Raw genomic sequence first — 14,331 nt, forward strand, 5'->3', positions numbered from 1 at the left:
GCATATAAATGCCTTAAAACTCATTCTTTAGCAGACAAGATCATTAATGTAATAAAACAGTTAAATTCAATACCTTTTCTTTTCAACAGTAACTTCCTTGATGCGGATGAAAGATTTAGGAAATACTCCCTGTTGAAGGACAAAAAAAAAAAAAACAAAAACCAATCCACTCTTATTCTCCAAGAACATTTAAGTAACAAATGAGAGCTTTCTAAAACTCACTTGTTTTAAGTTTTCTTCATAAATCTATGACTATGAACATAAACTGTAATCTCCAAATTAACTGTTGCCTATCTAGTTTTCTGTCCAGCTAGATGCATTTCTGTTTGACAGACAAATAATAGAAGTTTTGTCATATCCTTTTCTGCAAACATAGAATGCATAGAATTACATTTCTTCATAAGAAACGCCATCTTTCACCCCCACCTACTCCCCCAGAAAACAGTACTAAATACAGTAAAGAAACATTTTCTCTGTGCATCAGCCCATACATTTCTCATTCTAGGAAAAAAATGCAGTCTAATTTAGAGATCAGCTTGATTATGAAATCAAAGGAGAGATGCTGATATAGGATCATTGCATCTTATCACTTCCACAGTTTTTCATTAAGATTTAAGTTCAAAAGAGTCCATGAAGAAGCAAAATAAAAAAGAAAGTCCCATTAAGAGTAAATCTAGTGAAATCTTAATATATAAAATTAATAATACTTCTTAAAACATGTTATTCATGTTGACCTTGATAAAACTCTTTAGCAATATGAAGAATTAGTTAAAAGGAAGTGGTTAGTTCTGGTAAGTATTTTCCCTTTTTAGTTTTAGACTAAGTTTTAATAAATTAAAATAAAATTTTTAGTTAGAATAAACAGCAATAGCATTTTGAGCCAAAAGAAATGTCATTTAAAACACAGTATTTGAAACACAGTTATAGTATTGGACAGGATGGGAGGACGATTAGCCTTTCTCTCATATCCACCCTCAATTATTGCAGAACAACCAGTTGATAGTAACTACTTTGGGTATCTTCCACTGAAATACTATGCTGTATCAAGAACTTATGGTGAACTACCTTATCGCTTGCCTGGCTTCCTGGCATTTCTAGCATGAGCTAGAAATGGAAGCAAGCAAATAAGGTGTACTATACAGTTGTATCAGAGCTCATAGAACATGAGAAACAACAGGTAGAAGTCTGGAGAAAATGATTATGCAATAATTATCACAAATTCTTCATTCCTCTGTCTGTTTGGATGTGCAGTCATTGAGCAATGAAGTGAAATAGTAAATCAAGCATCTAATACTTCCAAAAGGAAATGAAAATATTTTACTATCACATACAGTTTGAAAATAGACACAAATTAGTTGCTTTAAGTTAATGCAAGTTATTGCTAATACCTACAAGCCATTGAACACAAAATAAGAAAAAGAAGAAATAGACAACTTAAGACTGTTCTGATTTTTTCTGATGGCATATTCTCTGCCAACAACTGTCCCTCTGCTCCCCAGATTTCCCTTTTTAAGTGGCTGTGAAAGTTTTCTACATCCTTTTTCCAGGCTACAGAGAAGCAACTTCCACCAGACATTTTTACTGTAATATATTACATGAGCATGAGTCTCTGACTTCAAATGCCTTTGCATTGCTGCTCCCTAAAAAAAAACCTGATACTAAGAGCAAACGTCAAAAAAATGCTTTTCTTCTAGAAAAGTGCATTTGTAACTAAAAAGTAATTTTCTTGCTACTTAACTCAGGAATCATGATACCCAGGGTAAAAACTATTCATTTGTGGCTTTCCATCTTTAGGTATAAGAATACTGACCTTTTTTTTTAATTAATTTGTATTTTTGTACATTAAAGATATATTTAAGAATTTAAGCCTTATGGCAGTTATTTAGATTGAATGCAGCCTAAAGAATCCTTAGAAAAAAGTGCAGAAAGAGACACATCTAGCAGTAAATTAACTCAAAAAGTTATTTCAAACAATGGTCTTCATCAGTCTGTTAACCTGAAGGCACAGTAATTTTTTTCTTCATTAATCTGCTTCTCCCAGTCCTCACTTCTAATATTTACCAACATTGTCCAGGACAAATGCTGATCATTTTATTCATCTTGAAAGGAAAGAGAAAGGAGATAGCTGACTTCAGACATCAAAATAAGACTATCTAATAAGAGATACGAAAAAAACCACTTCATGGGTTGATTTCTTAAAAATAGTCTCATAGGAATGAATAGCATGATCTTACCTCTGATCCTTTATGTCTTACTAGATAACCCTTGTACCAATCTAAAAGGAAGAAAGAGTGCACTTAGTATGACAGAACATAGGCATAAAAAAAGCATATAATAAAGTCATGGGTTTTGTTTCATGTAAGAACTATCTAGCATAGGATGTTTAAAAATTAATAGTTACTTCAAAAATACTTAGATGAAAGTAAAGTGAATATCAGGAAGCATATTTAGCATGACTTGCACATTAGCAAGTACGATTATATAGTCTACTTTCAAGTCTTGCATAGCAAGTACAGATAATCTTACACAGAATTTAACACCCTCACACTAACATAAAAAAAGATAGGATAAGCTGCTGTGTAATGTGATATATAACACACACACACACACATCTCTCTCTCAACCAAAATCACTCATGATATTGGATAGCCCATGAAGCTCTTCTGATTGTGTTCTAGGTGAGGTATTAATCCAATACAGTACACAGTTGTTATATATCCAACTTCCTTGAATGTAAAAGAGTAAGCCATCTTTCTCCCATAAGGAATTACAGCTTTTGGACCCAACTCAAATAAGCAGCTTCCTAGTGTAAAGTTCCAGTTAGGACCTCAAGAAAATGAAGGGCTATTATGGGGCTCCTGCTCCATTCATAACTAGAAACCTCTTCTGAAAGAAAAGAGTGCAGTATTGCAGTAATGGCAATTTAAATACTAATTCAGACTTTGTTCCATCTATGCCCCAGTTAAGTCACAGTAAACTTCTACAAAGAACATAAAATGAAGAGTTCAACCTTACTAAATTGCAGCAGAAGCGATGTCCACTATGCACACATTCCATCATGAAACATTACCTGCACAGCAACAGTATTTAACTATTGAATACTTCTTCTATTTCACCCCGAAGAAAGTGTTTTGTCACTAAAAGCATACATTTTCTGACTCTAATTTCAGGAACAGATATTATCTCTTCCCTACCACCTTTTCTCTCTCACCATTTCTAACACAGCACAGGTATTTCAGCCATGCAACCAAAGCATTAAAAAAAAAAAGAAAAATCCCAGACCCCAAACAGTACTGTGAGAAAGGCAATGTTAAAAGTCACAGGAGGATCACTGACCTCAAAAGAAAGACTCAGGACAGATTTTTTTTCAGGCTTTTCCAGCACTGGGATTTTTTTCAAGTATCTTCTCAATAATAGAATTCCAACTTAATTCTAAAACTGAATTATTTGCACATAGTCTCCAATTTACAAACAAGTGTGTAAAATCTATTTCATCCCATTTGCTGTGACTGCACATGTATGTTCTCTGCATACGTTTTGTGCATGCAAAACAAACTAAAATAGCACATAAAATGAGCGCAGGAAAAAAAACCTGTTACTGTTGGTTACTCTTCAGTTGCAGCTGGCAGCATATTTTTAAGTCATCTGATAAAAGATGAACTTCCTTACTTGCACGATATGAAAGATTCCACTTCTTCATTGACAAATGTATTTCATAAAGCAAGCTATGACATAGCCTGTTAAGAGCAGAGGATTCAGAAAAGATAAAAAGTAACCACATAAGATCACCACTCAACTTGCTAGGCTGGGCTGACAACAAATGTGCCACAGAAGTCAGAAACCTGAAATGCTCTTTCTGCAATTAACAGAAACAATACAGGGATGAAGAGGTTTCTGGTTTGCCAGTGTACTTTTTTCTTAGCCAAAATGTTTAGAATGGAGGCTTAAAGAATTATGCAGACGTTTCATTTTTTAGGAGAGGACATGAATCGTTACTCATTACTTTGACAGATACATCTCTTGACTAATAGTCTAGTGAGTGACATCAATATTTTCACTGATGCTTAGAGATACTGAATTTCTCTTACAAATAGAAGAAAAAAATACGCTTCTGTGCTCCAAAACATCGGAGGTATGGTTTCTTAGATGCTCGTCTCTCAAATACTTTGTTGTTTCCATGCAAAACAACGTAGAGCTCTGTGAAGTAGAATGGGCTGGGCTCAAACAGCTTCAGATTCTTTGCAGCCTTATGACCACAACATACAAAGTGTCTTTCAACACTGAGCTGTCTCTGTAACTGCATAATGCAGCAGTTGGCCTTTCTGTTTAACATAACTATAGTTAGTAAGATAGAACTAAGAGACAGCAGAAGTAGGTTGAAGAAGATAATTTTACAATACATTTTGCAAAGCTTGAAGCACTTTTTTTTTTTTGACTCTTACCTGGTCAAGAACATCACTGCAGATTGAAAATAAATTACTATTACAATGACATTTGCAGATACCTAACTGTTGACTTAGTAATAATAATTGCCCTCTTTTGCTTTATACTAATAAAAACTTAAGTAGCTCTGGCAGACTTGGGAGAGAATTCAATCAGATTGCGAAAGTACAGAATAAATCAATATGGAAGAACACACTATCACTACAGTATCAACAACGAATTCAGCTTCATAAATGTACAAAATTTTACGTTCACTTATTCTTCCACTGCTTGTATTTATTTTATGCTTATGTCAGTTGGTCAGATACCTCCACATACCGACTACGTAAGTTTGGATCAGTCAGGATTGACTATCTATCACGCATTACTTGACTTGGACTTCTGCTGTTTAGCATGTTCAGTAAGTTGGATGGTGTTCACAAATGTTTCTATCGTGCTGACCTACAGACTAGTTTAACATACTAGATTTCCATCCTATACTATAGGATGACTAGGGTGCTGAATATCTCCTAGCAACAAGTATTTAGTTTAGAGGCAAAAATGTACTCCCATTAAAACTTCAATCAAATCTGATGTAACTTCCGTCATGTATATTACAAGCTGGCATGAACTTCACAAACTTTACATTCACCTTGATGACTTCCTCATTTGGTAATGGCTTCCCAAAAAAACCACATGTACTGTAACATTTCTGATTCTCAAAATAGAACACCACCACCAATACAAATAAAAGCATTAGACAACTATTTATGTAACATGGGGAATTGCTGTGAAGTAAAAGGATTAATTTATTCATGCAGAGAAACCTATAGCCTGAAGGCAACTGGCTTACCTTCACAGGACTCCAAGATATGGACCACATCACCAATCTGTAGGGGTAGTTGTGGTATTCCTGTGCCTTTGAAATTGTATATAGCTGAAAAATTAAAGGACGAAAAAACTGTTTTTCAATACAGCCATACACTACAGTTAAACTGAAAAAACACACGTGGTTATTAAGATTCTGATTCTAGGATAAACAAACAGAACCATAATTCTATCAAGAAGTTTCATCTGTTACCATTACTTAATCTCCTTTCGTGTAAAAATGCAAAGGTGTTGAAAATGGCAGTGCTGAAAACAAAAAAAACCCACAGCATAGGCATGAAAACAAGCTATTCATAACAACTGCTCTGCACAAGATTTAAGAGCACCTATTTAGATGCAGGGCTTCAACATATACATATTCATTGTGCTGGAGAATTGTTAGTCTACTGATCTGACTAAGAATTTACATGTACAGTTTACAGAAATTTATGGCGACACTGGGGAGAAGGGGCACAGAGACGCATATGAAAACTGAATTTACTGAATTCTTTCCTGGGTTTAGATGCTTCATCTTAACATGAAACTGTGTTTTATATGGAAACAGTAGAAAGTTTCGTAATTTTCTGTATTTAATCACTCTGAAAAGAACACAGGAGCAGTGGATTTTAAAAGTGTTCTAATCAGAAGCTTATCTATATGTGGTTAAGAAACAGCTAAGTTTCAGAGAGAATTCAAGAAAATAAGCTTCTTTACTAGTTCTTACATTCTAGGGCTACAGGATGTGGGCTGCTATGGTAAGCATTTGTTTTCTGTATATTTTTTCTTCATGGGCTTGGTTATAGACTTTTACAATAGCATTACAGAGTAGAAGTGGTTATTGAAGCTAGTATCACACAGGGCAACGGATTAAAATATGTAAGCCTGAAACCACAATTAAACTGTTCAAGTAGGAACAGTACATTAGCTACTAACCATGACCTCTGTTGTGCAGGAAAGATATCAGTCAGCAGGGTTTTCTTCCTTTTCTCATGACAGTGTCCCAATCCATACACACACAGAGCATCCAAACTGGCAGTATTTTGGACTAGAGGAAAACTGATCTAGAAAGCCAAACCTGCCTTCAGTATACTCCTGTATTCCTTTTGCTCCCCCCTCCAGGCTTCTAAAGCAGGATATTCATTTCTGCTAGGCCATAATGTGTACTAGTGACACATTTTACTTAAACATTTTACTGAAAATTATGTTTAAAGTCTCAGATTAAATTGCCTTTCACGAAAATGCCTAAGGTAGGAGTGTAGAGCTAAATAGACTGATCCTCTTTACTTTTTAAAGTATCCCAAAACAAATTGTGTTTGTTTCTTTTGCCACCATTATATTCATTATATTTTTGGAACAGAAATTAGAAGGAATTTCAGATTTAATTAAGAGGTTTATTGGACCAAAAATAAGTTCTTATTTTTGTTGGCAGGAAGAGGCCTTCCCATCAGTTCCTCCTCCTGGTTAGGTAGAGCAGGGCTTGAATCATTAAACATAAGGGGGGAGAAAAAAGAAAAAAAAATAACTTTGAAGCAAGGTTCTGCTGTCCAGATTCAGCCATTTATTCAAGAGAATCTTGAAGACACTTCCTCAGTGATCCTCAGAGAACTGCCTTAGCTCAACAAAAAATTGAATTTAAGTAGTAAATGTGTATAGTAGATGTGTAGTTATGTTCTGTCTGGCTTCCTTTCATTAGTCTTGACACAAATTTCAAAAAATGGAAGATGGCAAACAATCCTCCTAAGTTATCATGACATTTAAAGAGATGCTTCCACTGGAGTGTTGGGGGGGGCGGAGGGGGGGAAGGTGGGTGTGCTCTTACTGTTTTCCTGAAATGTCCATACAGATTAAGATTACTGTTGACTAGCATATACTTTGTATTTCAAAATATGCACTGCTCTACTTACAGTTGTATTTGTCTCAAAATATAGATGCAAATTACTGAGTCATATATTCACATTGCATATTGGGTTAGCTCTCTTAGAAACTTCATTTAACAGCAGTTAATACATTGAAAAGCACAGTAACAAACTGACAAAGGAAGTGGCTGTATCAGCTAAGACTTTTCTAAATGAGTAAGTGGAAACTTAATGAGAGAGATTTTACTGTAGGATTTGGATTGTTTGGTAGGATGAGTTTAACAAATTTCTTTACAAAGTTTTAAGCTATAGACCTATCAAGACATTTTATGATAAGATATTATTTCCCATATACCATTGAAAAAAAACTCTATAAACAAACAACCGAATACCATCAGCTACATCCAGATGTATTATCTACAGCACCAGACAGCTTAACTGTCACATCTGCTAATTTTTGAATTAAGTGTGAATGAAAATTTGACTGTTATATCCAATTATATCTTCTGTCAGCTGTAACTGATATAATTTCCCTTGTAAACTGTGACCCTCTTGTATTGCGAGTATCACCAGCCAAGAGGAGGGTTCCCTTTCTTCCACCCTCTGTTGAGATCTTGTGTGTGTGCGGTTTTGTGCACACAAACACATATTTCATTTATTTTGCTCTTCAAAAAAAAGTATGTGAAAAATCCATATAGACTTAAAGGTTTTTTGGTAGGATACTCAAAACAGTTTTTGGTTTGGGGTTTTTTGTGTATTTTTCCAAATAAACTCTAGAGCCAGTAGAAATAAAGACCCCTTCAAATCACTCTGAAGAGCTTTCTACCACTCCGCTCCTTGAGCATCCTCTATCTCAGCCATAAATACAAAAGGAGACAGTATCCTCAAGGCACAGAGGCAGCCTGCTTGAAGACTCCAGCATTCATTTTAAATCCCAATAGCAATTACTGACCTCAAGAGCAACTGAGGTCATGGCAATAAGATTAGTGGGAGAGATTTGGTCAGCATATGCCCTCCCCAGCAGCCAGCATCAGGCTAAGGTGTTCCCATCAATAGCATCTCTGCATACAGCTGCTGTCAGATTCTCCCAGAATGGCACAGAGAATGCCCAGGAACTCCAGCCATAAAACAGTGTTCCTAAATATGGACTTTACAGTTCATTGAGAATACAGTTAGCAAATTTCCCTCCAGATCAGCAAAGAATAAGACTTGTCTTTTTAAAACTATCACTGAGGTTATGGTGAGCTCTATAGAAGGACACAGAGAAAAACAAACAAAAAAATTAATGCAAGCCCCCATTAGATTCCAGGTGTTTGTTGTAGCTCCTTCAGGAGATGAGCTGAAAGCCAGCATACCACAACAACAATATTGCTTCAGAAAGCAAGCCTAAGAAATACCAGGTCAAACTGCTAACATAAAGATTTTCCAAACTGAACCCTGCTTGAGCACAAGTGGGCTTTGAATTGTACCTCAGGAAGATGGAAGTGATTCCCATCATTCCCATGAAGCATGCCCAAAGAATCCTTTCTTATTCAGCCAAACAATACATGCTGTAAAGACAGTTACTCTAAGAAGCTTCCATGTCTAATTCTGCTATCACTCTCACACATTCAGCCATCCAGAGAATAAGTGAAGACATCTACCAGTGTCCATCCTAGTAGCAAAAAATGAGTATGAAGGCTGAAGAAAATTCCTGTTTCCATTTAATTCCTATGTATCTATTAAAGCCAGCGCTGTCGGATACGATATGCACATTCCTTCCACTAGATATATACGTGTGTATGCTGTTGAATATATGCATGGCTATAAAGCCAGTTTCATTAAGTCACATAGGTATGTACATGTTTTCCAAAGTAGAGTAATGAAAATCTGTAGAGGACATTTCTCTTGACATTCCAAGACACAAGGTAAATGAAGCTGTGACTCTTTGTTCAGAGTAGGATTCCTGTTAAAATATAAATTCAAACAACCACAGATTGAGACAGAAGCACAGTTAACATTTTATAATTTAAATTACATGTTCTTAATTTAGAACATGACAAGCGGAAAAAAATACTTTATACCTCATTTGGGAACATGCACACACAAAACACTAGAAAACTCACAGTAATCCAGTTAACAGAATCCCTTCCTCAAAAATCTAGATTTCCTCAGTATTCATGTACGTTAAAAACCCAGATTCTTGCTATTCACTATTAGACTGTAAACTAATGCAAGATGGGAATGGTGAGCAAAGAAAATCCCATAGACCTGCAACACTGAAGCCATTTATTATTCTAATCTTCCTACCTGTCTTTCCTGTCTGTTTTCCTTCATGTGAAGTCCCTGACCCGTTCTTTATAACAAATACAAGCATTACGTTGTTTCATTTTTGAGACTCACCTTTTAGTAATGAGCCATGTTTCAAGTTGGTTTCCTTGGCTACTTTCTATCCTTCCATTTAAACAGAATTTGAAAAAAATTTCCGAGGTATAGCTTTGCTGAAACAGCTCTTAATTTCACTTTACCATAATAGGAGGACTATCTGGACTGGTTTCTATGTAATAACTCATGAAGTGTTTTGCATATTCAAACAATTTCTAATGAATAGCCTCAGCAAGAATCCTGTTCAATTTTTTTTTTTAATATTACAGCTCTACTTTCATGAGTAGTAACATAAAAGTAGTACCTTCTTTACTTACAGATTAATTCTTTGTGTTCAGTTACCATTTTCTTCTCATGAAAACAGGGTGAAATTACTCAGCAAGGACACTGACAAACCTCGTGTGAAAATATTATGCAGTCCTAACAGGATTTCATGACATCTGGAAAGAAACCTATAAAATTTGTGTTCCAGTATTCTGAATTAAGGATCTCTCAAATCTCACAGAGCAAGTGTGCTATAATGAACATGACATGGACGCAGTTCTAATGAATATTTCACAGGTCAGACATGTACCAAAGCTCAAGGTGGGTTAGGGGCTAATTTAATTTATTGCAAATCATGCTCAGCAAACGGTAACTCTTCAGTTCTCAGAAAACAAACTTATCTCGGATAACAACTGAATACAGATTTATTCACATGCTTAACCTTGGGGCCAGATGGAGGTTTTAGCTGACTTGAGCTACTTATTTTCCTTCTTAAACACGATAAAGCCAGTATAAGAACCAGGAAGTTCTAACATACCCAACTAGTTATATGAAGATATTGTTTCGGACTCTTTACCTTTTCATAGAAAATAGTAACACAGCCATTTTTCTTAGAAGTCTTTATGAAGAACAGAGTATTTAACTGTGCTTTTTCCTTTTCATATAAGATTGTGGATAAAGAGATTCCTTTCCAGGTTTATCTTCATCTTACTTCAGTTTGCCTTTTGCAGTGAGCTATACTTCGGGAACTGTTGTTTCTCAAGCAAGTAGAAGTGTCTGTTGGTTTCAGGGGCTGCATTTCATGAAGTAGGCAACCTACCCTGAACAAAGCTCTGCCTCCTTTACAGCTCAATCTGCCTAGATTTCACACAGATGTAAAATAATTTTTAGAGGTCTTTAGAAGATGAAATCAGACAAGCCAGTCACAGCCCTTAGCACTCAGGCTCCACATGCTTTTATACAGTTTCAAAGTCACCCAGTCCTCTCCTCCGCCCAGCTTATGCTTCAAATCAACAAATACCCATTTTCAGATTCAGCAGTACAGGAGTAAATCTGACACTTGAACTTAGCATGCTAACATAATATTTCACCAGCTTGTAACTTTTTCACAGATGTGATAGTTTCCTCAAGGTCTGAGGAAATTTCACTTATCTTGCACATTACTAGGAAACTGTCATCCAAAACCACTAGCCTACCATGACTTTTCTGTCTTGTACCATCCATAAAAGTAGTATACATTTATGCTGGGAATGCTTCAAGACTAAGAACAAGCTTCATGTGTAAAATCAGGAATATGATTTCCAAGTGCAAAGCTGAATATCAGCTATCTGGAGTACCCTATTTAATTAACTAAAATACAAAATTGGGCACATAGCTTGCATTCTAGCATAACCAAGAATCCCAGCTGGGATTGTGTCGTCTTCCAAATCTAGTCAGCATACTACTGCTCATCCAAAAGTTGGGCCAAACACCCTCAAGCTGAAACTCTGCTCATCAGTGAAAACTTAAGGCATCAGGCACACTTCTAAGAAGAGACTTGAAAATTCAACATGAGACTCATTCAGAGACTTGAAAACAAAGATTTCTGAAAACATAGAAGACAAAATCGCCCTATATGGTCAAAAAGCTTTCAGTCTGTATTATTCCAAAACTTTCACAGACTTTATGTCTCAGTAGACTCAGTTTGCCCATATTTCTTGATTTTCCTGAGACACAAGAGGCATGCTTACAACAGATCTTAAATTCAAAAAGTACTTTATTTGTGACTATAGTTGTCAATACCCTGTATTCCAGGCTTCATTACTCCATGAATTTCCTATAGTTACAATTTAGCAATTACACTATTTTCCCTCCAATTTTTAAAAGCATGAATTTATTTAGTTTCCAAAAACTTCTTTGAACACTCTTCCAAAACTAAATCCTCAGTGTGACTATTTCCCTGATGGATTTTTTTTTTCCCCTCCTCTTTTTATTGGGGGGAGGGGGGGGGGTGGGTACAGGGGGGAGAGGTACAGGACAGGACAACTGGGGGTGATGGTATGTGTGTGTGTTTGCTTGGGGGTTTTTTGTTTTGTTTCTCTAAATTATTCTGGGTGAAATATTCTCCCACTATTCTTACCAACTTATATAATGAAAAAACAAATACATTTAGTTTCCAAGATAAATGAATATAAAACTCTGAGCCAACAGCTTGGCTAAGAAAAGGAACACCTGGGTATAAGCTGTAGCTTATTGAATTCGTAGTCATCTATTAACTTAAAGCAACTATGCAAAAGCAGAAATGGAACACTCCCTACTGAAGATGACCGACAAGAAAGTTACATGTATGAGTACTTATATAACTAGTATTCTATTACTGTCGGAAAGTCCATTTGATTATTGTTCTCATTTTCCTTATTCTGCTTTGCAGCAGACTAAACTACAGACATTGCTACAATTGTGATTTTTTACATACAAGTGTAAAAAGTCTTGTAACACAATGTTTAACAGAAAAACCTTGTTTAACCCAGGAAATGGACTTACTTGGGGTGAGCAAGTGGTGGTACTATTACCACACATGATGACACAGCTTGCATAGATTCTCTTTTACATCAAAATCACATATGTGCTTATAGCCTAGAACAGCAGGGGAGCAAGCACAGCTGTCCTGGTTTCAGCTGGGATAGAGTTAATTTTCTTCCTAGTAGCTGGTCTAGTGCTGTGTTTTGGATTTAGGATGAGAATAATGGTGATAACACACTGATGTTTTAGTTGTTGCTGAGCAGCGCTTACACTAAGTCAAGTATTTTTCAGCTTCTCATACTGCCCTGCCAGCGAGGAAGCTGGACATGCACAAGAAGCTGGGAGGGGACACAGCAAGTTACTTCGTGGCTAACCAGGTTTACTGTTTTTTTTTTTTTAATGTGTACAAAGGAAAAGGTATCATCTTTGAGAATTAGAGTGTAAAGCAGAAGTCCATCTGCTGCTTCACAAAGTAGAGATATCACTTCCTTTACCTATTTAAAGGAAATTTATCAAAGCTTCAAAAATTTGTTGTCTGCTTTTAAACACTAGCAAAGTTCCTTAAAGATATAGATAATCAATTGCACCATTTCCTATTTGATGCACTTGATAATCCCTTCTCATTATTCATGCTCTCTGCAGGTTTCTCGTAGTCAAACAGTGGCTGTTTGCTTCTTTGAGCTAATCTCAACAGTAGGTCAAGTGCTAGCTGGCTTTTTCTTAATTTGCAGCAGGAAATGAATTCTAACAATTTGCAAATAAAAAAAAAAAAAGGAGTTTTATTTTGCCCGCGTCTTCACTCTTCCTGACACAAAACTACCACTGTTGTCCTAAATGCTTATATGACAGCAAGTTAGTCTTTCAGTTAGTTCTAACCCCTAGTCCATAAGTTACAGGTCACTGTGTTGGCACCTGGAAACTTCCCAAGTCTCAGGATACCTCATCCATATGATACAACAGATTGCAGAGTATTCAGTTAAGTGACTAACATGAGTAATCCAAATGTGTCTTTAACACATGAGCAGTTGTAACCATCAGACTTCTTATGCTAATAGACCTTTTTCAAGAATTCCAGTCTCTGTTGTAAACCCAAATATTCAGACTGAAGGAGACAACAGTCTTAACAGGGAGATGGGCAAGATAAGGAGAAGCAATATTTCTAGCAGACCACGTTTCAGAAAGCAATAGTAGTAGTGATTGCACCGATATCACCCTACAAGCTACACGTAGTACATACTCACTCTAAAATGAAAGTGCCATAGTTGTTAGAGCTAACAATATTTGAAGAGCAAGAGCACTGGTCCACTGCCAGATCAAATAAAAACTAGTCCTTCAGAGTTTTTAAAAACTCCTGAATTCGTTGTTTCTATGGCAGTTAAAACTTAACATTTTAAAATACTGCCATTAAATGTTATTTTCTATTATTTGCTTTCTTTTTAAACACTAAAATAAAAGTGTTTGTGCTAAGTGATTCAGTTAAAAGCTTACTAGTTTGAAATAAGTATTCTTAGATCAGAGGTAGAGAAGATAACTGCTATACAAAATTGCATATTCTGAATATCATATTTTAAGTCAAATAGTGGAGTGAATTGTTCAATCAAAATGCAGTGTAGTCTTCATGAAAACAAACTTCACCGATTGTCATTAGTTCATGAAGTAATATATTTCACAAGATGGTTTTTATTATGTGTGGTTTGCTGTACTTTTCAAATATACCATAGAGACGATACCATATCGTACTAGCTTTTTGTATACTCGGTGATCATATTGGCTATGAAGTTACACATAGGCAAAACTTCACTGTAAACAAAGCATGACAGACAGGTCACAACTGAGGCCTTTTCAGGGGACATGCACTGGTCAAACCCAGTAGGTTGGTCCACTGCAAGGGTATATGCAAAAAAAAAAAAAAATCACTAGCCTGTATCACACTTAACTAAACATCAAGGTTATTTGGCCCCCATAATGTTAAAAATTACAGTGCAAGAAGAACAAGCTTTTTTTGTAATTACATGAGACTCACCCTGACCCAAAATGTTCCCTGTAAAAAGCTGCT

At 35.9% G+C, this 14,331-nt stretch overlaps 1 protein-coding gene across 1 annotated transcript in view; it reads right to left on the minus strand.

The window, feature by feature from the left end:
* The window catches only part of DOCK2 (dedicator of cytokinesis 2), a 207,038-nt gene that overhangs the window by 191,354 nt on the left and 1,353 nt on the right, over positions 1–14,331 (minus strand). Inside the window, exons 2-4 of the mRNA XM_075164094.1 lie at positions 5,276–5,359; positions 2,235–2,275; positions 74–129 (exon numbers count right to left, since the gene is read on the minus strand). Of these exons, the coding sequence (XP_075020195.1) occupies positions 74–129; positions 2,235–2,275; positions 5,276–5,359 (181 nt within the window). The remainder of the gene's footprint in view (positions 1–73; positions 130–2,234; positions 2,276–5,275; positions 5,360–14,331) is intronic.

This window comes from Calonectris borealis, chromosome 15, assembly GCF_964195595.1.
Source record: "Calonectris borealis chromosome 15, bCalBor7.hap1.2, whole genome shotgun sequence".
In the NCBI taxonomy this organism is placed as follows: Eukaryota; Metazoa; Chordata; class Aves; order Procellariiformes; family Procellariidae; genus Calonectris; species Calonectris borealis.